The following is a 27,560-nucleotide window of genomic DNA, read 5'->3' on the forward strand; positions in this document are numbered from 1 at the left end:
TCTGTAACCCTACCCCGGTGGCCCTCATGTAGCCTAGGCATGTGCTCAGAATCCCAAAAAATGATGTGCTGACTTTTGTTTTAACATTTAACATCTCACCACACCATGCAGTCCTAAAATTAACCAATTAACCAAATACATGTTCGTTTCATCTGTCGCTGTTAATGCTCCTAAAGTGTAAATATTGATTGAGTTGAGATGTATTTCAGGTCGAGGATAGGTACCGCTAATTATGACAACAAATTGTTTTTACCCCTTACACACTTTTTCGGCTGCTCCACCACAAAAAAAAACAGCTTCCTAAAAAAAAAAACCCAGTTCACGCCCTCAGTTAGCCACCACCCATCCCCTCAGACTGCCCCACCACCTATCAGCCCTCCCCCCACCCCCTCTTCTCTCTTTTACACACCGGCTCGCAACCAACCAACCACCCAACTAACCACCCCGGTCAGTCCCCTTCAAGTGCTACCACATCAGCCGGCTGCAGCGGAGTCACACAGAGAGCAGCCAGGGGCTACCACTCCACGCCGCGTGTTTTTTTGTTGTTGTGTGGCTCTGCATAGAAGAGAAAAGGAGCAAGAGAGAAGAATGAGACGCCGGTTTTTGGATTAGGACTGAAGTCTGGTCGGCGCGTTTTAGAGCTCTTCTAGCCTATTTACAAGTCCTTTTCTCCCGGCGCAGAGTCACGTTTTCGCCTCTGACACAATGGGCTGCTGCAGCGGACGATGCACTCTCATCTTTATTTGCACTTTACAGCTGGTGAGTTGAGCCACATTTTTTATTTATTTATATATATATATACTTGTTGTTAAGTTTTAAGTGTTGTCGATATATTTCTCGAATGGTGTTTCCTACCCGGGAAATGCAAACTTTGAGTCACAAGGCTGGTTATCACAGTGAAAGTGTTGACATACAGTACGTGTTGGCTACGTTAACAAAGTTCTTACTGTGAGTAGGTAGATTCACTATTGGCACACTGCAAACATGTCTTCATGTTTTCTTATTTCTCCCACTCTCGCTGGTTGATATTTGCAGCAAATGTTTTATTAAATCGTGACCCATGAATTATATAATTCCCAGCTTGTGAATATTTTTAAGTAGCCTGTAAGTGTTGTTCATTTCTATTCCTGAGCAGTGAGGAAATGCTCTGTTGTGACAGGAAACATATGGCACTGTTGGGGTTAGGAAGTCAGCTCTTTCAAGCACTAACGCCTCAAGTAGTGGCACAATGATGGGCAAATGGGGCTAAATATGCTGTGTGTGATGCATGATTAAAGTGCATGAACAAATAAGTGGATTTGCTCTTTTGAATATTGAAATTGTGCATTTAATGTGTACTTAAAAACAGAGTTTAAAATAACACCTTAATGAATGTTCTTGCTGCTCTTTTTCAAAGCCCTTCTCTGCCTCTGAATTATTATCAAGTATCGCCGGTGCCTTGTAATATTAAATGCCTTCTGATATGGACATTTCGTATCTGATTTGTCAGCACAATACATGATAAATAACTTCATACAGATGAAGAGGTTCCATTTTGGGATGCTTTCATCCACAAATCACAGCTTTCGCAGCAGCTTATTATAGCTTGTTGAAGCGTTTCAGCCTCTGATAGGTAAACTTGACATTTTACAGATGGTATCCGCTCAGTCTCAGATGATGCAGACGAGCTTGCCTTTGCCACTATCCCTGAGTGGAGTTTACTTGACAGGGTGTGACTCGGTTATTTATGGCTGCATTAAAACCAAGCTTGCTCACACCGAACGCCCTCGAGTAAATGTCACTTTTAACAGCTAAGGGAGTAATAAACTCTTTCCCAGACAAAGAGTGAAATGGGAAAGTTTTGATAGATTGTATCATGCATGCACAAAGAAACGTGGAACAAAAAGAAAAGCATAAAACGGTCATAACTCTGGTTGAAAAGAATGCAAGTTAACTCTTAACAATTAACACTCAACCCTTTTTATTTAATATGTAGCCTACTTTTAGACCCCTTTGGAGTTTGCTCAGAGCTACAGGTTTCTTCCTTCTGTTGAGGTAGTTTCACAGAATCTGAAGTTTATGCTTTAAAGTATAGGAAATTGCTAATATAGGTTCAAAATGAAATTGGGTCTTTGTTCTCGACAGACACACAAATGGTTATGAACTCGCACCTTTAGGGACACAGCTGTTTTCCCTTTGCAGTTTTCGGACTTCTTTACCTCATTAGAGAGGAGGAGGAGGTCGGCCATTTGTTAAGAGGTTTATAAAGCTGTCAGTGGGGCTGCCTAAAAAAGTCCCTGAAGAGACTCCTGGAAACAGCTTTATTCCCCCCCCCCCCCCCAGCACTATTTCTGGAGGACCTGACACTTCCTGTCTGCAGCCATACACACCTGCACACTTCTGACGACTTTAACCTGCAAAGAGGGGTCCCATTAAACTCTGTGTAACCTTTTCTGAAGGTCATCCGGTGGTAGGCGTGTGTGAACGCACACGTGAATTTACATTGTGCCAATGTGTGGAGCAACACAAGGGGCCCCCAGTCCCCTCCTGGCTAAAACCTATGCATTGACAATGAGCCAGGTTATTCCCAGTCCATTACGGGGTAAAACTACCATTAACAAAACAACCTACCCTGCTCCTCTGATGTAAAAAAATATAACCCCTGTGAACCATCGTGTGTGCTAATTAGCCCGGCAGAGTGCTTTGATCAAACCTCTTTTGGCATCTCGGCCATCCCCTAATTGAATTGTGGTGCGCTTTCCTCATCAACAGGCCGAGCGTAGGGACTCATCTCTCTGGGACAGAAGGCAACAGATAATGAGGATGTATTGATCGGAACGCCTTGGTTCCCTCTTCCCTCAGCAGACTAACCATTCCAGACAGAGAGGCTGGATCGTTGTCAGAACCCCCGATCAGCCCCAGAGAATGGCGATGGCGAGCATTGGCAGGGAGCCCTGTCTGTCTAATGATTTGTTTGTACTCCTAGACACAGGCAAGCTCGTTCGTGTCTCTACGGGTTGGTTGTTTGAGGTGTTGACCCAAAGTTGACCCCGGCGTGGAAGTGTGTGGATCGGTGGGATATTGTCAGACATATTGCGAGCGTCAGTGACTGGCCACGAGGAGGGACGTCGCGCTGAATAGAGTCGACGGTTAATGCGCGGCGGTGGACACTGCGTGATTGATGGAGGAGGCCTCTTTGTTGGTCACGGTGGTTTTCAGGGCGAGGGCGGACGGGGAGACACGCAGATAATCACAGTGGAGAAGGGGTAATGAGCTCAGAACTGAACGTTGACCCTGAAGATGCCGGAGCCATAACTGCGCATTGAGAACCGAGGGGATGCAACCTCACGAGACGCGGACACTGTTTCATGCTCGGACACACCCACAAACACAGCTGCGCCCTCTGAACTGTGAGTTATTGGTTGGAAGTAGTGTCTTGTGTTGAGTTAAGATCGCAGCCTTTATGTGAGGGGAGGACAGACGGCAAGATGAGAGAAATGGAGGAAAGAGCTCGTAGGAGTTTCATTTGATCACTAGTCATGAGAAGAAAAATCTGTCCATGTTGTCAGAGTGAATGGCTTCATTTGTTCTCATGTAGAACAAAGTGCTCTTATAGATAAGTGACTCACAGAGGCAGCTGAGATCTGCAAGTTTTGCCTCCTCTTCCCCCTCTAAAGCTACAGTCAGACTACCCAGAAGTGTGTTGTGTGTGTGTGTGTGTGTGTAATGTCTTGCATCACACTGCCCACTTTTCCTCTACTCTTTTGATGACATAGCAACAGAAATACTAACTTTGTAGTGCGGGCTTCACAGGAGAAGACTGGGTTCAACCAAAGTGCTTCCAAGAAAGTTTGAGTGCAGAAAAAGAGCGCCTCCTCCTGAGGAGCGTTATCTCTAAAGGCATGACATTATCCCTTGGCAGGCTTCACGTCATCTCCCACACATTACTAAGGATTTAGGCTTGGATTTTTTCATTTACTCATTTGCTTTATGGAAGCACTAACATTCAGATGCCTTGTTGAATATTTATGAGCTTAGTGATTTTCGATGTCTATCAAATTACAGTCTCTCTCACCTCACTGATGTACACATGCTTAACGCACAAGGTCCTCACCCGTAGCGTTGACATTCATGCACCAAATAGCTGCAATTAAGAATAATTATTGCAGCTGGGGCAAATTGCCTGGTGATAAAACGTTGGATCAGGCCAGCAGACCTGGGTGTTTGAGTTCCCTCTACTGTATAATCGGGTTCTGCATTGGCTGTTCCCACTAGAGATAATATATCAAAACGCAGTAAATATTTGGACATGAAAGCTGTTTTGGGTAATTTTATTCCGCTACAGCTGCTACAGACATCAGTTTTGGGGATCTCTTTTGGGTTCTGTTTTGTAGAGAGAGCGTGTAACTTCTTTTATAGCGTGAGTGTGGAGTTGAGTGTGATCAATGATAATGAACTGTATTTCCTTGGCAGTGCCAGGTTGATGGAGCTGATAGGCCAGTGGGGATAGAGTGGATGGTCACAGCTCTTTCATCCCTCCCCCCGCCCCCCGCCCCTCTCTTTCTTCGCCTCTCTAGGTCTGCTATTAAGTCATGTTGAAGCTTCTCTGGATTCTGATTCATATCCATGTGAGCAGAACACATTGCTTTCTGTTACTATTTAGGCTTTCACAGATGGCTGCAGAATATCACTTCTGAATTATCCATTCAGATGTGAACCATAGTGTCTTTGTGTGTGTGTGTTATACAGTCTGCTTTACAGACATGGGTTCCCTGTAAACTAAGGGTAACGTGCCAAATGCTACAAAAGCCAGAAGCAAAATATTAACTGGCTAATTTGAGAAATATGATTTTAAGGGGACTCTTATTTGACTACCTGGATCAAAACAATGCTGCTTCTGTTGAATCGCAATTTGTAAAGGACTTGCAGCATGCTAACTAAGTTTCACTGTTCTACGCCTTTGTACTTTCATATTGAACCTACAGTAGTTAAAAAACTGGTGGTGCCGGTAGCCTTCTGGTTATGACGCTTGCCCCATGCTAAAGTCCTTGTAGCAGCGACCGGGGGTTCGAATCCGACCTCGGTCCTTTGCTCCATGTCACCCCCCACTTTCTCTTCCCAACATTTTGCTGTTATGTCCTGTCCATTCTAAGATTTTTAAGTGATTCTTTTGCATTTATGTTACACCTTTGTTACTTTACATGCCTTCATGACATTTATATTCAGTACCTTTACATTTGCTTACTTTTTTTGTCCAAATGCGATGGGCGCTATCCCTCTAGCTTATAGTGATATACGAAGGCAGACGACAATGCAACTTCTGCTATGCTACGCTTTTATGCTTTTTGACTCCAGGGTCAAGGTCTCGCATGGGAACTGGGGAGCTTGCACAGTCTGATTGAGACGTATCCATTGCAAGAGTAAATTGATTCCCAACCGCCTTATGTAGGTGGGTGTAAGTCTGACCTCAAGTCATTCAACTTGGTACAATTTCAGTATGATCTTCAGACAAACATGTTTACATGCTTTTGAAAGCCTAGTTTAAGTCAGACTAATGCAATAAATCGACTTTTTCTATCTGCATGTAAGGGCTCACTCACAGTAGGCAATCCGTACTATGCCGAAGCACGTTTGACCCCCAAAGACGGGTTTGTTTGACTAGTGTGAGTGCTCCGTACAATGCTGAAGCGTGGTACACCTACTTTGACCTGTCAGTCTAAAGTGTGCACAAGCATGGGAATGCAACATTTTAAACAACAGCAACAAAGGGTTCCCATTGGTCTGTTTTCAACCAGAAATATTTTGGAAGTAGGAAGTGACAAGCAGAAAACTAACAGTGTTATGGCGGGCAACCTAGATCCAGAGGTTCAAGTGATTTTAGACACGGAGGTCTTAACTCCCCTTTTTTATTGTTAAGGTTAACCAGGTCGACATAAGTAAAGTGTGTGTGTGTGAGAGTGCGAGAGCAGTGCTTGTGCTGTCAAATGGACCCCCGGTGTTCAGTGCTGATTGCGGTCTTGACCCAGGTTGTGCTGATTGTGATTCCTGAACAGCCCTCATCCACAGTAGAGCAGACCCTGACACGTCCTGTCTGGCCTTAACTGCAAATATGAGCCCCATCAAAAAAAAAGGTGTGTGTGTGTGTGTGTGTGTGTGTGTGTGAGTGAAGCAAGGTGACTGCATAATAAATTTGCACTCACACCCCAGACTTTTGGAGCTCTCTTGTGTGTGCCATCATCTCACCTGAGAGTCTATAACACAAACCTAGGCATATGAGAAACATTGCCTGAATGTGTAATCAGCTGTTTAAGCTCCTCCCCTAACGTGTATTCTTTGTTAAATCACAACAAGGCTTTGTGTCAAATCCCTTTCCCCCCCCAATTATTTTTTCCCATTTTCTCCCTGTGCTGTGAATATGTTTGAATTATTGATCAGCATGTGATTTATCAGCAGAGCCAGAGTCACTGGAGATTTGGGAAAGATGCACACTGAAAGGTGAAGAGAAAGGGGGGGGGGGGGGGAGGGTGATTGCTCGACCCCTCACTCTGGGCCAATTACTTGCATGACCCTTGAGACGTGAGATCTCTGTTTAGCTCTCCCTCCCTCCCCCCCCCCCCATCTCTCTTTCGTTGTCTTTTCAGTTCCCTCCCCTATCCTCTCTCTGCTTCTCTGTTACCACAGAGACCCTTTCGTACAAAACAAGATGCAGAGAAGAGCCTGCAGGAATTAAAAAACAAACCTGTCAAGGGGAGACATGGCAATGTATGATGCAAATCTGAGGGAGCATCTTGTGGAGAGAGATGAGTGCTGGTGGACCAGCTGGGGGGGGGGGGGACTGGCTGCATAGGACGAGACGGGAAACATACCCTGCTTTTAGGACAACCGTCACTCAGATAGTTCTATTTATAGCCTTAAACCTTACCACAAAAAAAGACCCACCCATAATGCAACATCCCAGATACAGCAGAGTGGTTCGCTTTGGACTGTGTGTCGGAAAAACGTGCTTATTTCTCATGTTTGCCTGTGCTTGCTTGTTAAACATAGATAAAGCAGCAGTGTTATATGCTAATTGAGAGGAGGTGCTGACCTTGCTCTTGTTTTCCAACCTTCCCTGGAGTTTGGAGTCACCGCCCTTGCTAGCTGCATGTTGGTTTATAATAATATGTGTGTTCTAGTAAAAACCATCCTCTCGTTGTCCCTGGTGGCCCTTTTTTTTTTTTTTACAACTGTTAGCCAATTTAGTGTCTTCAATTTAACACACCATTAATTATGTGGTCGTAGAGAAAACCTTGGGCGAATGTGAGCGTGTTCGGGCATGTACCCATTCACGCAGAGTGTGTGAGTGTGTCTGTGTGTTCCACATCAGTGACAATGCATATTAAGCTATAATGGAGATAAAAGTAGAACTACTTGCAAGCCCATTTCTCTCTTTCCGTTCCAGCGGTGTCATTTGTTATAGTGTGGCATTGAATAAATTGCTTTGGGAGCACCACAGCTGGGATGACTATCTTGACAGATCATACACTCAGCTGAAAGTCTGCAAAGGATATTCGTCTCACTATAACCCCCCCCCTCCCTGTTTAAGGCATTCAGTGCTTGTTTTACAATTGGCTGATGACTTCACAGATGTTTTTGCTATGATTGTCTTGTGTGATCACACAGTTGGACAGCAGGGATGTGCATGGTGTAACTTCCTGTGCTGGTGGATGAGAGATTAAGAGTGATGGTATTATGATGAAAAGAGCAACATTACTGACTCAATTATAGAAAGTCTAGCTGGAGGGTGCAAACTGCTGACAGCTGTTTGCCGTTCCTGACTGCGTGTTCTTGATGAGAATTTCCCTCTGTCATGGCTTAATTGCCTACTTGTTAATTGGGGCGAAACCTGAACAGTTTTTGTTGGATCTGGGACATGGGGAGCCAGAAAGGGAGAGGGGATTGGCTGGTTTAAGCTGCTCTCATTTCGTCACATTCCTCATCCATCCTATCCATTGTTAGTTGGTTTGGGTTTTATCCATTTGTGTATTCTTGTCCTTTTTTTTCTTCCATCAGCTCCTCTGAGAAATCAAAGTATCTAAGTCTGCTGCAGTCTGCTGTCTCATCTCTCATTTTCCATAGGACACCCACACAACAAACAAGCAAAATTTGGAGGCACAAGAAAAGGAGACAGAACCTCACAAGTGACAGTAATCCCTTGGGTTGAGGCAGAAATCAGAACAACCCGTGCTGCCGCATGCCTCTTCAAGTTTATGCAAGCGAAGTCTAAATTAGCCTCTAATAATCCAAACATTGCGGCAACCTTTGCAGATAAACCTGAGAGAAATGTTGGCTGACGGCACAGGGGAGGAAGAGAGATAAAGGGAGGAAGGGGAGACAGGGCGAGATAAGCGTTTCACAAGAGACACCAGACTATGAGGAAGGATGTTTTCTGTTGCAGTGTGAGAATTTGGGTAATTTTTGCGATGAACTTGCTTCATCGTCACATCAGCTGGTTATTTTTTTGTGTTTTCGAAACCTTTTAACGCTGTCTTGTAAGTTTTGAACAGGCCTTTTGATATTGAGAAGGTGAGCATGGGTGAGTTAAACACAGCATTTCTGGATTCACAGGTTTACTGTTGAAATGAGTATCCCTTCTAGGATGAGAAAAACTGCAAATGGACCCTTTTGTAGAAATATATAGGGAATGTTTCTTCTACATTAAAGGGACACGTCACCCGTTGAAACATGAATCTGTGTTGACATTGGGTCATGTATGTAGTAGAAATGTGAAATACATTTTGAAGTTGGTGCCTTCGAGGCCGAGAAAAGGCAGAACGTGTCTTTTTGGCTCATGTGGATGAAAGACACCAAATCCCAGAATGCACAGCACTGCAGGCCACAGGCTGGATGCACGACCATTCAAAAATCCTACCAGTTTACTACTGATACAATGCTTAATGCAAATGGGTGAAGTATCCCTTTAAGTAATTTTACTCGTCTTTGTCTTTTGATCATGTGTGTAAACACAGTCATGTCTTACATGGCCGTCATAGCTGAAGTCATTGAGCTATCAAAAAGGAAGTGTCAGTCATATTTACAGAAACATAAAATGATATTATTGTATCACTAGGATTATTTAATTTTCATTATATAGATTTGTATTCTTCAGTAAAATATATTAAAACTGAGTCTGATTTGACTGTGTACAGATAAAATATGGGAAAGGTATTCTTTTATAGTGTTCTATTACTCTGACATTGAATGTGCACAATACGCAGAAAGTGGTAAATGATCTAAATGTAATTAGTTATTCTTTTGTTTAGTATTTTCATGCTTTGCTTTTCCTGCTGCGACATGTCTCAGAGGCTAATATACGTATCTCTCAAAGATGAAACCGTTTAAAACGCTAGTTCAAGCAGAGACTCTTGCATGTGCATTATATTTATTTTGTGGTGGTTTTTTTTGGAGCCTTTTATTATTGGATTGGACAGCTGAAGAGTGCAGGAAACGTTGGGAGGATTGAGTGGGGGTGACATGCAACAAGGGCAGTTGTTGGTTTCAAAAGCAATGTCACTGCGATGAGGACTACAGCCTCTACATGGGGCACACAACATAACTTCTAAAGGCTTCCCGACGCCCCGTGCATGTGCAGTATATCTCACTTAAGAGCTAATTGCAAAACCTAATTAGTGCCAACCATGATATATTTCATCATGTTGACTCATTTAAATGCACTTTTATGTTAAATCATTGTGCAATATTGGTGAAATATTGAATTTTGCATTTCAAGCCATGATTCTTCTCTAGTCTAGCTTTACTTTCACAAGGTAGATGGTTTATAGGTTCATAGAAGATCAGGTTGTCGTCAATGACTAATTGGGCTCACTAGCCCAGCCACTAGAAAACACCCAGTTTGTCTTAAGAAGCTCTGTATAAAGAGGAGCAAGGGCTTAGTTTAAGCAAACTGAACAAAGCTGCCTTCATTGAAATGAACTTAAAATGCTTTTGGAGTCCAGACCCGACTGTGTTGCTAGTCCTCTCTCAAAGTCATCCACACTAACAGCTACCAGTGCAACACAACAGACCAAATAAGTTGAAAGTAGTTTGCCAGAGTCTGGAGGGAGATTCAGTTCAAAGCAGAGGCATTTTATTATGTTTCTTTCATTGGGATGGATTTATGTGTTGTGTGTTCCCAATAGCACTGAAAGATTAGCATGTTATTAGCACCAAGAGCACTGGAGGTTTAGCATATTTAATCTTAAATAAAGGGCTCTTTTCATTCATAGGCTCTCAATGGTCACTTTCCAAAAAAACAGAACTGCATGGTGCACTCCAGTTCATGTCTGCTTAGCACCACACCTAAAACAAGTGGTACTTAGTGAGCTACAAAGGGAGTAGCCGTTTTATTTCACCGCGTGGCCCATATTTCAAACAGCGAAGAAGAAAGTGGCTTATAGAGGCACCCTACCTCTTAATCCCTGTCCCAGCTCCGTGAGACCAGGCACCACCAAGGGCCATCTATCTATCCAAACCGCCATGTACCAGATGAAAGCCACACATATACACACACACGTACCGAGATTGGCACCATTAGTTACGCAAGGACCGGGCAGGCACCAGAGTATAATGACTTTACCCGGGCGAGAGGTGAAAAATTGGATTGGAGAAAGTTTTTGAGAAGTACTTTACTGCCTGCTGGGAGTCACAGAGTACAGACAAGCCAGGGCAAAGCGTTGGCACATAAAAAATAAAAAAAAGTGCCTGGCTGCCTCTGGCTTGTTTTTGTGACTGTCTTTCTCTCAATTTTGATTTTGAATAGAGCAGCTGTTTTGATCTCTCTTTGGATAGTTGTTATTTGCTGATTGAATCAGTTATGTGAGTACAGACACTTTGAGCCTCTTGTACTGAAAATTGCAAAGGAAAGGGGCGAGCAAAAACTTATCCTCTAAAAGTAAAGATTCTATGCTTACAAGGCAGGGGAAAATACCATATAGCTGACCAAACAGTCGAAGGATATACAAGGGATGGTTTTTTTTATGTCGTTTTAATATCAATGAACACCCCCCCCCCCCCCCCCCCCTCTATAAATAGTGAGGCATTTAATAGCACAAATCTTTTTCATTCATTCTAAAATATTAGTTTTTGCTGTGATTATAATCCACCACGTGATCAAATCTCATAAAAGGTACACTCAGGTCCTATTGGGTCCAATCTGGTATCAGACATATCAACACAAATACCTTTAAACCAAGGTATTAAACTCTGAGTGACCTGATTAGACCAACTATAATTTGATTTTGTACCCAGGCTGTCAGACCTGAAGTTAAGGTCAAGTCTTGGCTCCTCACTACTGAGGAACCCTTTGAAACTCTTCCTTTTTTTTCTCTGAATTATGTTCAAGTTCATCCAATGACTAATTCTCTCTCATGTTTGTTATCTTACATATGTTTACAGCCCTGAAGAGGTACATTTATCAAATATTTTTGCAAGAAAAATGCAAAGATATTGTAAGCAATTAAGTAATCTTGTGTAGCAGAGATGCTTCTTGTGATTGTCTATCCTGTTAATCATCTCCAGACCTCTCAGATGCAGGTTTGTTCCCCTTTGGGAGGATCTCAAGAGCGAAATGTAAAAACCACTCGTTTCACGGGTCATGCAAGTAGTCATAGACCCGGAGCTTCTCTTAGATGGTTTTAACATTCATGAGGGAAATCCAAACTAGTGTTTTATTTCAAACTATATGAAGAGGTAAGCAATGATCAGAGGCTGGCTTTAGACACTGTGCCGTGTTTTGCCTTGGCAGTCAATCCCAGTGACACACAGCAGGTAATGCATAATGCTTCTGCCAGATAGAGTATGAAACACATGTGGAACCAAGCTGATAATTAGGATATCGCACTAAAACTGCACTTCAGATTCATATCGTGTTATCCGGCTTCGCTTCATTGGCTAATCTGTACGTCTAAATTGAAAACAGCCCATCAGCAAAGCCACTGAGCTAAAAAAAACAACAACAAAAAACCAGGAGATGGCTTGTTAGAAGGAATCATAATTCACCTCTGCTCTTCCATCCTCCTGCCCGGTTGTGAGTCAGAGTGATATGCTTGAACACGGAGGAGACTGACTCATGCAGCCTAAAGTAATACAGAATGAGCACACACACAGACAGACAGACAGACAGACAGACAGGCAGACAGACAGGCCAGCTCTTCAAAGCTAGAGATCCTGATGACACATTGGGTAACATGTTATCAGAGGGCATTTCACTGAGGATGTACAGATGTACCACTGATCTGATTTATAGTATCTGCAGGCGAAAGTGGGAATCAGAGTGTCACCAGTCACCTCAGTCCTCTTGCTGCGGGGGGGTCATCATCAGGTCCTCCTTCACACCTAATCAGAAATGATCCTACTACTGCAGATCGCTAATTTTGACAACGCAGATAAGCCTTTCATCATTGAATAACTCATCAAGCCACCGTAATGTTTTCTATTTCCGAATCCTGGTTGGCTGCTTCACTAAAGCAACTGTGTTTTTTTTTTTGGTTTTTTTTAATGTATTTTGAGCGCACATGCACATCTCAATTAGCTTTCAAATGATGTGGATCAAACCGTTTTCCTTCCTCAGATAAGTTTGATCCTTCATCACTCTTATGTGTAGCTTACTTTCCTTTTCATTTCTCCTTTAAGGCATGTCACAGACGTTGGTGAGCCATTGGACATTTTTTTGCATTTTGATTCCCTGAATTCTTGTGTTGTGGGAAGGAGGGATTATGAGAGACATTTTCAGAAAGCTTTTTTTCTTCCTGATACCAATTCTATATAATTAGTTGTAGTTTTTAAGTATTGGCTGATACAGAGCCCCCCTCTGATATCTGTGCAATTAAAAAATATACGTAATATTGGAGGATAAAAAACTGATCTTTACATCTTTTTGCACCACACAGCTGTTTTGTTATAGCTACCTGAAACCATTTTTATTTTTTTAGGCAGGGACCAGCATTGGAACAATTGTAATTATAGCCCCAGATTGTGTCCACTTGTGTGTTTAGTCCTTTTTGTGCACACCTCTCAAAACTGAGATGATCTGCATAGGCGAACACCTTCTGATGGAAGCAGCAGGATTGAGTTCTAGTGTCCTTGTTAATAATCCAGAATCACATGGGTAAGGAGGGGATAATTGATGGTTTTGAAGAGATGGGGGGGGGGGGGGGGGGACCAGTGTGAAAAGAGAGTGAGATGGAGGACGGTGGGAGAGGGCTTGTTGCATCCTGCTGCCATTCCCACCCCTTAATTGCTTAGTATTTATGGTGGGAGGAGTGGTATGTGTGGGCAACATATACACACCCCGAAACCAAAATACACACTAAGAGATCCCGTCACCCTGGAGGGAGTCATTTGTGCTTGCAGGAGGTCGGTGTGAGGCTTTTACGAGCCGTTATGTAGCCCGCTCGCTATTCCTGGAAGAGCGTTGGTATCTTTTGATCAAATTCTGCCCCACTCTCCAGTAACCTGCTTCCTATGAATTGTGGGCTAATTGTGCCATATGGGTTCGGATAATAGTGTGTGTGTCTGCGTGTGTGTTTCTGGATAGGCAGAGGCATCTCTATCCTTGATTGATTGTTGTCATTTTGGCAGATTATTGAGTTAGCAGGGAACATGATAGCCTTACTACAGCATCTGAGAGGAGAGAATACACATGCGCGCACGCACGCACACACACACACACACACACACACACACACACACACACACACACACACACACACACACACACACACACACACACACACACACACACACACACACACACACACACACACACACACACACACACACACACACACACAACCCTCATGCCTGTACACTCTTTAATTCAATGACCAGTGGAAATATTTCAGGGAAAGGGTCCATGGCTGTATGTGTGTTGGATGGAGGAAGGTTCATGTTCATTAGCATCACTATTGCTTTTTTTTTACTTACCCCCCCAGACATGGATGTGTACAGTGTATGTGTGCATTGTGAGTTACAGTGATGAAGCCAAACGTTTAAACATATCAAAATAATCTTCAATCTATACTTTATTTGTGGAAACATTAAAATATCAAATCACTATTCATGCAAGTATATTTAACAGTTAAATAAATAATTATATCAGTTTTGTAATATGCTGATTAGAGGAGGAAAAGATGTAAATGGGCTTAAATGTCTTCATTCATTTAGACTTTTCACAAGTGCAATTAAAAAGAAATGGTACCAACTACATCCAGATATCTTCCCAAGGCTTTTTGCATTCATCAAGCCAAATAGAATAAAAGCTGTTTAACAGATTTTGTAAAGCCTTTGGATCTCTCTTTTTTTTTTTTTTTTTTTTTTTTTTTTCCCCATCAGGATTACCAGAGGACATTCTGTGAGCTCAGCTTTACTATCTTCACTTCAACATGGAAGATAAAACTCCCCATTTTCTGTCTGGTATCAAGTGGAGGGAGCCACACTAACTGAGCGTGACTCATCTGTACATTGCACGACGATGCAGGATGTTGAAGTGGGGCTGAAATTCAGAGCCCCACTTCCACAATAGTAGTGCAACTCAAAAAAGCAGGTCAAGATCACCCTGAAATCACAGTCTTTGCCCGGCTTAAGAGGCCTTTTTTTTGTTGGGTAAATATGAAAAAAAAAAAAAAAAGGCTGACGGTGTATCAGTTTTTTATTGATCAGGTGTACAAATATTCTTTCTCACAACTGTCCTTCTTTAAAATAATCTGGAGCAGGTTATGGTTGTTGATTCTGATGAATATAATGTATCATGAATCCTATCTTTATAAATCCTTTGGTATTATTCCTGATGTTTATCCAGAGATGCATCGATAAAACAAAGGCTGGTGAATAATCCCACAAGTGTTATCTATTCAAAGGGGTCAGTGTAAGCTCTGTCAGCTCTAAAACTAACTGCAGCTTATCCGCCGCTCATCTAGTGATGTGACTTTTATTGAACTCTATGAGCGCGGCCAGGAGCTGACCAGAAGATGTCTATCTGCTTTGACTTTAGTCATTTCCTTTTTTCCAGAAGGATAGACGGAGGTTATTAAGAAGGAGGGAGCTCAGTTGTTTAACGTTAGCATATGTCGTGTGTGATTTCCTCTGCATTTCCTTTATCTCTTATTTATCCGTTTTCTTATCTTTTCTTCATAAAATTGTCCCCATCCATCTCTATTTTGATCCCAGCTATTAATCATTCTGTTTCTCACGTTTAATATTGCAGATATTTTGTTGACTTTGTTGCACTAACACTTGGCACAGGTCAAAGTGAATTCATCTTTGTGGGGGGGTTTTGACCTCGCCCTCGATCCAAAGGAGTGTTCATTTTTAATGAGCTGTCCTTATTTGATCATCTCGCTCCCTTGCCTGTCACAAAGTCTCATCGGGTTGCTAGTAACATTTCCATTACATGAGGGAGAGCAGCCATAGCTGTGTGTCGTGTGTGTGTGTGTGTGTGTGTGTGTGTGTGTGTGTGTGTACTTTTGCATGAATGTGCTCAGTGGTGCGTTCCTATCATTTCGGCAGAGACGAGATTCCCTCCTCGCATCCTCTCCCATCCTCATCCATCTTCAAGCGCTTGGCTGGAAATGACATGTCGACACACAAGGAAACACATCGTTGCCTTAGACATGCACGCGCACACACACACACACACACACACACACACACACACACACACCGGGAATTGAATTGTATTGGCAATGGAATTCTAATTAAATGCTTCACACTCTCTCCCTATTCCCTCCCAAATGGCAGGCTAATTGAGTTGATGTAAATAGGAACTTGCAGTCTTTAAGGGCTCGTATTGCTTTGCTCTGTTTTTGCCGTTGCACAGAAATCTTGCATGCAAAGAGCACAGGTATTTGGAAGGAATAAAACAAAGGACATCATGAATAAATCAATCTTTGTATACAGAATTGCCCTGAAACCACTGTTTTTACGAAGGAGAGGAAAGGAGGAGCCAGCGTTGAGACAACAGTAGAATTCCTCATTTTATTGTAGAGGCTTTAACTTAGCTTATGCACGCACATGTGCATATATACACATTGTTTGTGAGTGCATACTTTAATAAGCACCTAAGCTCACTGCAGTGGGGTTTATTAAGGAAGGTCCATGCCTCCCGTAAAGTTCCCAGAGATTTTTTCTCCTTCCTGGAGGCCATTGGCAGGCTGGCTGGAAAGAGTGAGCTCGTCTTTTGCTTAGAAGGGGTAAAATCGATAAACCTGTCATTGTTTATTCTATTAAACTTCCAGTGTTCACCTTGGGGTGCTCCTGAAGTCGGGAGCTAAACACTCAGGCTGTTCATGTGGGCCAGGTCAATACAGGGAAGTTGGCCTTTTGCTGAGAAGTAAATATATATTGTCCTCAATAATCTGAGAAGTATATGAGCAAATTGCTAGTGTGTGAATGAAAGCTGACATTTATCTAGGGCCGTGTTTTTTTAAGCTTTTTACAAACCCTGACCTTCTTCAGGTTTTTTTTTTTTTTTTGTTGAAGTACGATATGGACCTATGGGTCTGAAACAAAGTAAAGTATGCGTTGTGATCTTTGAACCTAACATTTCTCTTTATCTTTACCCCCTCTAGGTCTTGGCTTTAGAGAGACAGGTCTTTGACTTCCTGGGTTACCAATGGGCCCCAATCCTGGCCAACTTCTTCCACATCATCATCGTCATCCTCGGCCTCTTCGGCACCATTCAGTACAGGCCGCGCTACATTATTGTGGTGAGTACACGTAAATGAAGACTGGGAAGTTCACGTGAGGCTCCGAACAGCCTGTCCCATAATCCAATTCCTCACGGTTTCTGTTAAGCAGTGTCCTATCACTTTGCATTAGTCGTCTGCCTGAGCATCTGATCGGACATGTTGCTGCCTTTCCTGTTTAACTGTGAAGTGAGCCTCACTCTCTTGTGCATCGTGCGACACCCTTAAATCACAGTAATCCCTGGGTAATTAGGGCTAATTAAACAGGATGGGGGGGTGTTGCGTGGGGGGACTAAGGAGCTCATCAGATTTATACGCTGTGCAGAGTTTTCTGGACAGAGAAGGTCATTCTTTGAAACACAATGCAAAGCATGTGCAGGGTTCGGTTTACTCCTCCTGTTTAAAAGTGCCACTATGCAGCTTCACAAATGTGTTCGTTTTGCACGTCCGTTTGTGTATGAAACCATGACGTTTATGTTGGAGATAAAATGCCTGTTTTTAGCAGCGCTAGTGAAGGGACAGATGGTGATGTTGATGACAGGAAAAGATGGGGGTTGAGGGGGTGAGATTGAAACAGAGGAGACGAGAGTAAATAAAGACAGACAGGGGGATGTAGGAGGATAGGCAGGAGGCTCCAAGGACAAAATAAAGAAACAGAGGAAGCATGAATTGAAGGGTGGAGAGGAAGGAGGGAGAGTGAAGCTTTTGTTGTACTACAAGTGGAAAATAGCAGAGAGCGAGCTAAGGAGTTTCATGATTCAACATGTTTTTTTTTTTTTTTTACAAAAGCAGTGTTTTGCCTTCCGCTCTTCCTCTGACACCTCTGACATTTCAAACCTATAATTCATCATGAGTCAGAAGATTTCACAACCTTCCTTTACAATGATGCGCCTCTATCTTTCTGTCAGTAAATACTTCTCTGTGTCTGTCAACAGGCTGCTTGTCTGACTGTACAATTTTTATAAACGGTTCAGGTCGTGAGTTGAATTCAGCGTCAGCGGGTTTAAAAAGCTTCAGCTCCCTTAGGGCCTTTATGACTTGCTGAACTTACAAGCGCCTTGAAAAGAGGAGAGGTCCTCCATACCAATTTTTTTTGTATAGTGTGTCAATTTATATAACACATAGGTGTGTGTGATACAATATCTGTGCATGGGAGTGTATACATGAGCACACCATCCACTACTGACTTCCCCCTCTCAGGAGCTTATAGATTCAACCTGCTTTTTTATTTTATTTTTTAGCTGTCATACCCTGTTCTGTTCATCTAGTTGCCATGGCACTAATCTGCCTGTGTCTTTGCCCTTCAGTATACAGTGTGGGCCGCTCTGTGGGTGGCCTGGAACGTCTTCATCATCTGCTTCTACCTGGACGTAGGCGGACTCTCCAAGGTGAGACTTCAGAAATGTTCTGTCGGCTGCTTTTTTAAAAAATTTTTTACCAAATCTCTCTTTGTTCATCTGTCGCGCTGGTTGTCGTACGGCTTTGTCTGCACTGATGAATGTTCTTTTCCCTCTGATGTCATGCTTGCAGTCAGATGAGGAAGTGAAGTCTGATTAATATTCCCCTGTCTGAGAGATGAACCACCTACACTGCAGGTGTCTTTTTAGGCATACTGAAAGGCTGTTACTGCTCATAAACTCTTATACCACAGCCATAGAAAAGTACTTTTCTTGATTAACCGGCAGTTCTTTTGTTAAGAATATGCATAAAACACCGTGATGTATGTAAACTATTTTGTTCGTTTTGCCCTTTAACCAAATTTTTAGTTCAGAAACTAAATAATTTCTACATTCCCTTAAGTCATCTTTATCTGTAAGTTATGATTGCATGCCCTAGAAAATACAAGACCAGCGTGTGGATGAATATTTAAAAGGAAGCTGTAAACAATTTTTACACAAGTCAACAAGATAAACAGTGCTTATGTCCACTTATCAAACTCTGGAGTGTTTCATGTAGTTACGTCTTGGTTCAGGAATGTCTCTCGGGTAACAACAGCAAGCAAACTTTTAAAAAATGGATGATGTTTTAGAACACACTTTTTTTTTTCCTGTTAGTTTTAGTGGCCATGGCGTAAGCATGTTAGTACACACTGAGCTGTCACGAGACAGAAGAACAAACAACTCAGCCGAGTATACTTCCTGAATTCTCTCTGCTGCCAGGAAAAAGCCTCAAGTCTGAGCTTGTTTGTTTTTCTCCTGAAAAATATTCAGATTTATTTCTTACCTAGTGCCAATGTTTATTTTTTTATTATTATTTTTTTACAACAGGCAATGCTGCTCCTCGATTTTATATTGTAAAATATAAAAGTATAATGGAGCCTTCTTGAGCTTTAGCAGCAGTGAAGATATACATTAGCTTTAATTAGATGTGATGCACTGCTTGCAATGCTGTTTTTAGAATATGTCAAGCCGGATTGGCCCGGCGTAACAAATACAGCCCAATAAACACCATCGGTTTGAGTATATAATAAATGAACTTTGCAACACAGTAATATAGTATGAATCCTATACCTCACAATAAATCACTCTCCAACCTTTAAGAGTCTACATAGTACACACTGCAACTGCCACAACTCAACACAGATGTTTAATTTGAACTTGAAGAATGTCTTTAAGCTCTAAATTGTTTGTTTGTTGCATCTCTGCTAAACTGTGGGGGGCAGTCACCTTCATGTAGTGTCAAATGGAAGCTTACAACTCAATAGATAAATTACACATCTATAAAAAAACCACCTTGTACACTCAAACATTGAAATGTGAATGTTTTTCAAATTTACCCAACCTCTACATTTTAACCACCCTCTCTCAACGCACCTTCTCTCCCTTATTTAACTTCACTCACTGCCCCTTTGATCTTTTAAAATGTAATTTACATAATTCAAACTCATATCTCTTCTTTTTTTTTTTTTTTAAATCCTCCTCTCTTATCCTCTCCCTTTCTCTCCTCCCCTTTTAATAATTATCTTGCCCAACTGCCCGCCTGACCATCAGGAATAATGAGTTCATGTAGGCAACATTCATCTCATACCAGTTCAGACGGCCAAAAATGAATTTCAGCATCACCTGCCCAAGCTCTGGCGACTTTGTCATTGTGTGATAGACCATGGCTCCATCAAGTGTGTCTGCCTGTCACTGCGTGTGTGTGTGTGTGTGTGTGTGTGTGTTTGTGTGTTTCTGCATGTTTCCTGCTAGAATAATGAGGCTTGTAGGGGCCAGCTGCTTGGGGCTGGGGCTGGGCATTAACCCGACAGATGGAGCCAGCCTGGGCTCCCAGCTCTGCATATGGTAGCCAGGAGGAGAGCTGGCTAATGGAGCACACACACACACACACACACACACACCCTGTGTGAACATGCACGACCAAACATGGCACACTGAGGGGTCCTCAACACATTTTATCATAAAACGGGCAGGTCAATCTGTCTGATTTGCCTTGACTGCTTTTGACAGGACTGTTCCTAAGGATGTGTTTGTATTTTTGTCTGTCTTTGTGTGTGTGTGTATGTGTGGGTGAGTTGGGTGTGAAGGGTGGCAGGGCCCTAAAGTGAGGGGGCAGGTTGTAGGAGTCATATGCCACATGCTCTGTCACCTCCTATTGATCCCTTATCCCCTCCCCCATGGTGATAGACAGACTGACCGACAGACCCCTGCTACTCTACAAACACCTCCTTTTTAAACAGCCCAAAGTCTTTCAATGCCATCACTTTGCCTGCTTAAATACAGACTTTGGACATGTTAAGTCTGCGTGCAACTGTCTGAATATGAAAAGGCTTCATTCTCTCCTTATTTGGGTCATTTGGCCCCTCAGTATCTGAGCTCTCCAAAATATTTTAGATTTGATAATAAATAAGTTTGGTGCAGGTTTTTACCAAATACTGTGTAGAATATTGATTCATTCTCAAATGGAACTGTGTGCAACACTGAGAGCAACTTAAGTCCAGAGTAACCGTGATGATCAGTGTTTTGACCTCTTAATGTAAGTCTGTTAAAAGTCGAAACGTTCACATTGACATTTGTTGACAGCTGCTCCCTCCCTCTTGGCCACATTATACGAAGACACAACATTCGGTTTCACTGCTGCGCTGATGACACACAGCTGTATCTACCAAATGAACAAAGGGCTTCTCCAAACCTCTCAGACATCAGTAATTGTTTTACATACAGTACATTAGGAAATGGAAGTTAGCAAATTTTCTCAAATTAAACGCTGATAAAACTGAGATTTAAGTCATTGGACCTTGATAACTTGCACTCTTGGTAAATCTTTCACTGTGAAGACTTTAAACAGAAGCTTCGAAGAGAGAACATTTTGCTCCTGTTTTAACGATCTTACACGGACTGTCCCTTTCTTTTAGGATTGATTTTTAGGGTTTACTCATTTACTTTTAAAGCACTTCACGGTCTGGCCCCAGAATATACAACTGAACTGCTGTCCCCTATTCATCCAGTGTGCAGCCTGAGATCATCAGGCACATTTAATTAGACTCAATAAAATGCTTCATGACAGGGGATTCATTTAATTAGAAAATACTGCTGCTTCTGTTTGTCAACATAACTACTGGAGATGTTTCCAATTTTATGTATTTATATTTATTTTGCTTGACAACTTTGTTAGCGTAAGGGAGTGATCTGAAGGAGGGATCTGAAGGATAGTTCAGCGTGACGGCTCATTAACTCAGTCAATTCCCTGAGTGTAAAGATACTGTTGTTATTCTTTATTGTAGAAGAATATGTCTATGAAAATGATAGCAGAACATCTTTGACATTGTTACTTCTTTATAAAATGAAAAAAAAAACAATTAGAGTCAGTGGAGGACATATAGGAAGGGATTACACTAACATTTATTCTGTTCTCTATATTTCAGACACAATAAATCAGGAGATAAAATCTCTTATCAGAGAGCCTCATCAGTCTAGTTTTCAGGACTCTCGACTACAAATATGTATTAACTTTTGTTCAGGAAAACGGTTTGAGCAGTAAGCGGACTATTCTTGAATCTATGATATGAGGGGATTGATTTTGTTCTTCAGGGTGATTGGGAGCATAACAACTACACTCCTGACAGTAAGTTGCCAAAAGCTTCTTCTATTGACCGCTGACGTACTGCAGTCATGTCTGCGGCTACGGCTCGGATAGAGACGGGTTCCCTAGCTTGCGGCCTCAATCAATGGCATCTGTCAAGTCATTAGTCTGCACAATCCAACATATTGACCTTCAGCTTTCCCTGACTGAGAGGACAACAGAATGACAGAAGGAGATGATACATAGATGATACATGATCAACACTTAGAAAGCGATTAGAATCTGTAAATATTGTTCATGACTCCTGTTGCACTCATCTTCAGTGACTGCTCATGTCTGCTGTTGTTTCGTGTTGGCCATGTGTACATGTAAGCGTGAGTGGGGGATGATAGGAATCAGAGATGTTTTCCTGACAGCATTTGGCTCTGTTAATAATGTATGTCTTGTCACTTGAGGGGGCAGATGCGGGGTTAGATTGCTGTATTGGGGTATTGATTGGTGTGAGTGTCTGTGCATCTGTATGTGTGGGCTCATATGGCTGTGTGCAAATTGAACATCGACTGGCTGTAAAAGAGCTCCATGTAAAAAGTGCTGCTCTTACTCAAAGTTACAAAACTGAATCTAAAAACTTGTTGGCTCAGACTGATGAAAGTTCTCAGAAACTTTGTAAACATAAAGCTCAAGGGGGTTGTCAATTTCAGTAAGAACAAATAAATAACTGGTTTGTTCACCTTTTTTTATTATGTAAAAAAAACCAAAAAAATCCCTTTAATTATCATTTCCAATTCCTTTATTGACAACTTGCAATGCAAAAGTTATACTTTGATTTTGCCCTGGTTTTGAGATATTTGTCTACAGCAAATCATTCGAACATCACCATATCTTTCCTTGAACAATGTCCCAGTTACAAAACTCTGTGCTGGCTGCTTTTAAAAGGATTGTTTGTTCACCAGAATGTAGCTCAAGATAATCCACAAACTTCACAGTCACTGGTTTTCTTCAGAGAGAAACAAACACATTGCTGTTCCAAATGAAAACCATTTTTCCAACACTTCAAGCTCCACAAACACGGCTAGCTTTACCTCAACTTCATAAGGGTTAAAGCAGAACTCCTTAAGAACAATTATCTCGAAAACTTGCAAGTTATAATGAAACTAATTCCTAATTCTTTTGCTCCTTGGCTCCATCTGCAGAATGTCTCCAGAGAAAGCCCCCTGCCTCCTTAATAACATCACCTGTGGTCCATCTCTGGTTTCCCTATAGATTATTAGTATCCAAGCATAAAGACGCTTATGTTTTCTTCCCCTTTCAGGACAGCGACCTGCTGACATTTAACATCTCAGCTCATCACTCTTGGTGGAGCGAGCATGGGCCGGGCTGTGTGAGGAGAGAGATGCCACAGGCTCCGGGGGTCCGTACCACAGAGAGCCACTCCTACATCACCGTCATGGGCTGCCTCATGGACTACCAGTACATCGAGGTGGTGCATAGCAGCGCGCAGATTCTTGTTGCAGTAAGTACAAGTTGTTTATGCCAACAGGACTCTACTGACACACATGAAACTATTCACATGTCACGGGAACTCCTTATGTTACACACTTAACAGGAGCACATCTCACCCATTCACTGCAGGGTGTTAGCTAAAGTATGGAAAAGAAAGTGACTTTTTGTTTCCCTTCAAACATTCTTCTCAATAAACCTGTTATCTATAAATCTATAAATCAACAGCCCTCTGATATTTTATCTATCGCGGCCTCCCTTCCTCTGACCCGGTCGCTGAATGAAAAATTGATCCGTTGTTTAGTCTGGCAGAGAATCCAACCTGCCAGCTGCTAACAGGTTACTCAAACACTGGAGGGACTGTTATTGTCCTCTTTATACAGCTCTGTATGAATGCTCACATCCTGCCAGCTTGCACACTTGCACACACTCATGTTCGACTCACTCACCTCTCATTGGACAGGGGCCAGGACGCTCTCTCAGCTTGCCAGAACAGCAGGTACTTGGGTTCAGACATTCACAGTAACATTCAATTACACTCATTTTGTCTCTGTTGCAAAGTGTGTAGAACATGCAAACCTTTTTTTTTTTTTTTAAACTCATTGTCACTTTGCAAAAAGGATTTAATGAGAGCAGCTTCATCATTCAGAGTCATGTTAGTTTTCTTCTTTTTTTTTTACACCTAATCCTGAGCAAATCTACATCTGGGGGAGCACAGTGAATGTAGATTATGTGGTAGATTAGAGAAGTAGCAAGATGGAGAAGCGCTGGATTGAACCATTCATCCCATCACCCCCTTGGAGAAGGGTAATAAAATGACTGACCTCACTTCATAGCCCCAATTCTCTGACTGAACCTCATCAGCCTCTCCACTACAGGCAGTACAGTTGTGTATTCCTCACCTGAAATGGACTTTCATTCCTCCAAATGAGATGTAAACAATTGTCCTGCACTTCTAAACATGCTGTTGTCGAAGCAGATCCCCCTTTAGGAAAGTGGAAAGATGCCCACTCTCATTTTGCTTTGTCCCTTTTTTTTTCCTCTGCCAGACAGAAAAGAGTGAGTTGAAGGAATTAATGAAAAGAGAAGACAGAAAGTGAGTCCCTTTTGTCTCTGTTAAAGAGGGTTTCAAGGTCGATGTGAGAGGCCATTAAATATTTAGTTTGGGCTTCAAGGAGCATGTTTCATTAAGATGAAAAATGGGGATCCATTGGCTGGGCATCATTGTCATCTGTCTGCTCAGATTCATCATGAGCTGAAAAGGGATCAGAGCAGAAGTGAAGCTTTAGATTTGGTAACGTTAGCCTCGTGTTGCTGATATTGCCGCTGCAGGCAACATCCAGTCAAAAAAGTAACTCCCAAGGTTTAACAGATGAGCTTGAAGAGGAGCAAACCTTTTCAAACTGGCGTCATGTATTATTCATTGATCCATCACTAAGGGGAATATTTTGCTCAATGTCTGCCCTTATCCTTTTCTTCACTGAAACCCATCTCAGCCACCCATCCAACAATACAGGTCGTGGCTTTAGTTTTCTGCTGCTGTCATAAAAATAACTGATTCCTCTGTAAGTGGAAAAAAAAAATCCACTCTTTTCCCCTCTCTTTTTATCCTCCCATCATCCTGTCTGCTCTTTTATTTCAACTGTGCGCTGTCTTAGCTGCTAAATAAAACAGTGAAGTCTGAGAAAACATCTCCAGTGAGACGGCAGGTAGTTAGATAGAAAGAGAAGATGAGATATTCAGTTTACATCTGTAGACATAACTCTTACACGCTTGCAGGAGCTGCGCGAGCTATTGGAGGGTTGTCAGAGCTACACACACACACACACACACACACACACACACACACACACACACACACACACACACACACACACACACACACACACACACACACAGACACAGACAGACATCATATCATTTAGTGGAGGTTATTGCTGCCACAGGCAATGCTTTCTTCTGCTGCCTCTCTATTCCCTGGTTAACCTGCACTTGGGGGGATTGTGTGGAAGTTGATATTAGGGGAAAAAGAACAGCCTGCGTCATTCTCTTGTTCCATCACTCATTTCCTCTTCTTTTTTTCTCCTCTATTTTTCCCCATTTCACAATCTCACATCTCTGCCTCTCTTCCTGTCTCCTTTTCCTGCCTGGATTTCACCTTGTTTGACCTGAATGTCGATCAAACTCTCAGCAAGTTTTATGACAAAAATGGTTACACACTTCTCTCTCCCTCTTTCTCTCTGCATTTCTCATTCACTGTCATATTTGCTTTGTCTGGTAAGACAGCGCTGTCATGTTAACTGTTTGTGTTCGAGTCAGTGCAGCTTGTTTAGCTTAAATCAGAGCTAAGGATACCATGGGGGGGGACACAGATTTAACAGCCCTGGGTTGATTAGAGAGGTCCCCTCTGTTTTCCCACATACAGTCCTGAATTAGTTTTATAAGATTTCAGGCAGCCTGCCTCTAAAGTCTCCCAGAGGTGCTTGTTCTGAAATGTCCTTATCAGCAGCATGTTATCCCTGTCAGGCGTGGAGCGGGGGTCTCATTAGGTGAGCCTTGGTAAAAAAAAAAAAAAAAGCCATGTGTTATTGAACCTAAACGTTTGTAGTCTGCGCACAAGAGTGAAGAAGAACATACTGGCAAGCCCACCCACTAAACCACTGTGAGTTTCCCTGGATGTTACCTGCTGTGGTCACACATCAGCTCTCTCCCTTTTACTAAGTGTTGTGCATGTGTGTGAATAGGGATTAATATTGGGGCTTGGGGCTGTGTTCACCTCGAGGGTCTGGTTCAGGTTTTGTGGCACATCAGGTTCACTCAGTTCAGCTGCGTGAAAACAGAAAGGCCACACCTCACCCATACTACCCCCACACTTATCCAAAAGGTCAGGGTGCTCGCTTTGATAAGTCCATGTTGTTGTTGGGTTTTTTTTCAAACTACCAGAGCCAGCATTGATAATAATTGATGTTTTCTTCTGTTTGTATGTTTCTCATGGGGAGCCAACTGCAGGAACCTTTGATGTTTTCATATTTGAAGTCCATCAGTTTCTCCAGAATCTTTCAAATGGGAGTTGAGAATGTATTTTCTCAACAACAAAAAAAAAAAGCCATTCTGCAATATGTCAGCACTGACACTGCTGTGTAACTGCTCTGTAAGTTTTACAGCATCTGCTTGAAGGGATTATAAAGATCCCTGGATTAAAAGACTTGCGATGCAGTAGTGAGCAGTTATTAGGCCTGCTGGTTTCTGCCAAAGAACACATAAGAGGGGGGAGAGAAAATCCCAAAGTCCAGAGGAGAGAATTAGTCTCCAGCAGGCCACTGAATATTGTGTCAGGCTACTCGCCGCATATCATAAAAACGTGAACACCCCACATTTCACTTCAAAGGATGTCTGCCAAGAGCTTTAATTGTTAAACTGTTTTGCAGAGAAATGGATTTTGCCGAGATTAATTTAACTCTAATATTTGGTCTTTTTAAAAGTTCTGAGAGTTGGAGAGTAAAGGAAGAGAATACCAAGGGGAGCTAAGACATGGCAAACAAGTTATATTAGAAGAATAGTAAACCTTCGAGTATACTTGCTTGTGGAGTGTGCTCTGGTTGTTTTCACATCGTTCATATTTCTGCATGATTTGCATCTAGTGTCTTTATGTCCAGTTTTTTTTGGACATCAGCATTTTGTGATTTGATGTGGAAAGTGCAAATCAGCACCATAGATACTTGAACAACCCCATGTGGTCTTATTAAAGCTGTATAGATCTGTGTGTGTGCATGCTCCTGTTTGGAGGAGGGGGGCTGGTGGAGAAAAACAGGTGGATGTGGTCTCTGCAGACCCTATCTCATCATGTTTTGTCATTAAAACATGCAGCTGCCCACACACACAAACACACACATCTCATTTTGTGCAGAGAAGCCTTTGCCATGTCGACAGGCAGAGTGTCCTGCGTAATTAACCTACACGACACCGGCACCAACCCCCTCTTCCCTGCTCTCCCATGTGATGTACTTAACCCACCAATTCCTTTCATTTTATTACACTTAGTGAATTTTCTCCCGACACTGAGCCACGATCGATATAATGTGTGTGTGCTCGTAGATCGACTAAGATGTCCATCGCTGCACACAACTAAAGTGGACAGGAAAAGTCTGTAAATTTGTATAAATGATTTTTAAAAACAGGCAGACATAATCAACGGTTATTGAATTACAGATGAATCTGTTAGTTACTTATTAACGATTAGTATCAAATTAGATGTCAGAAATCAATACATTTCCCACACCCAAGGAGGCATCTTGCATGCAAAAATATTCCTTTTACTACAATATAAATCAAAGTAAA

At 42.2% G+C, this 27,560-nt stretch overlaps 1 protein-coding gene across 2 annotated transcripts in view; it reads left to right on the forward strand.

The window, feature by feature from the left end:
• The first annotated feature begins 397 nt into the window (after nt 1-397).
• nkain4 (sodium/potassium transporting ATPase interacting 4) overlaps nt 398-27,560 on the forward strand; it is a 43,272-nt gene continuing 16,109 nt past the window's right edge. For both annotated transcript variants that reach the window (XM_020629593.3, XM_020629594.3), the window contains exons 1-4: nt 398-759; nt 16,584-16,721; nt 18,008-18,088; nt 23,035-23,235. In XM_020629593.3, coding sequence (XP_020485249.1) covers nt 706-759; nt 16,584-16,721; nt 18,008-18,088; nt 23,035-23,235 — 474 coding nt within the window. In that variant the 5' untranslated portion in view covers nt 398-705. The remainder of the gene's footprint in view (nt 760-16,583; nt 16,722-18,007; nt 18,089-23,034; nt 23,236-27,560) is intronic.

This window comes from Labrus bergylta, chromosome 12 (assembly GCF_963930695.1).
Source record: "Labrus bergylta chromosome 12, fLabBer1.1, whole genome shotgun sequence".
Lineage (NCBI taxonomy): Eukaryota > Metazoa > Chordata > Actinopteri > Labriformes > Labridae > Labrus > Labrus bergylta.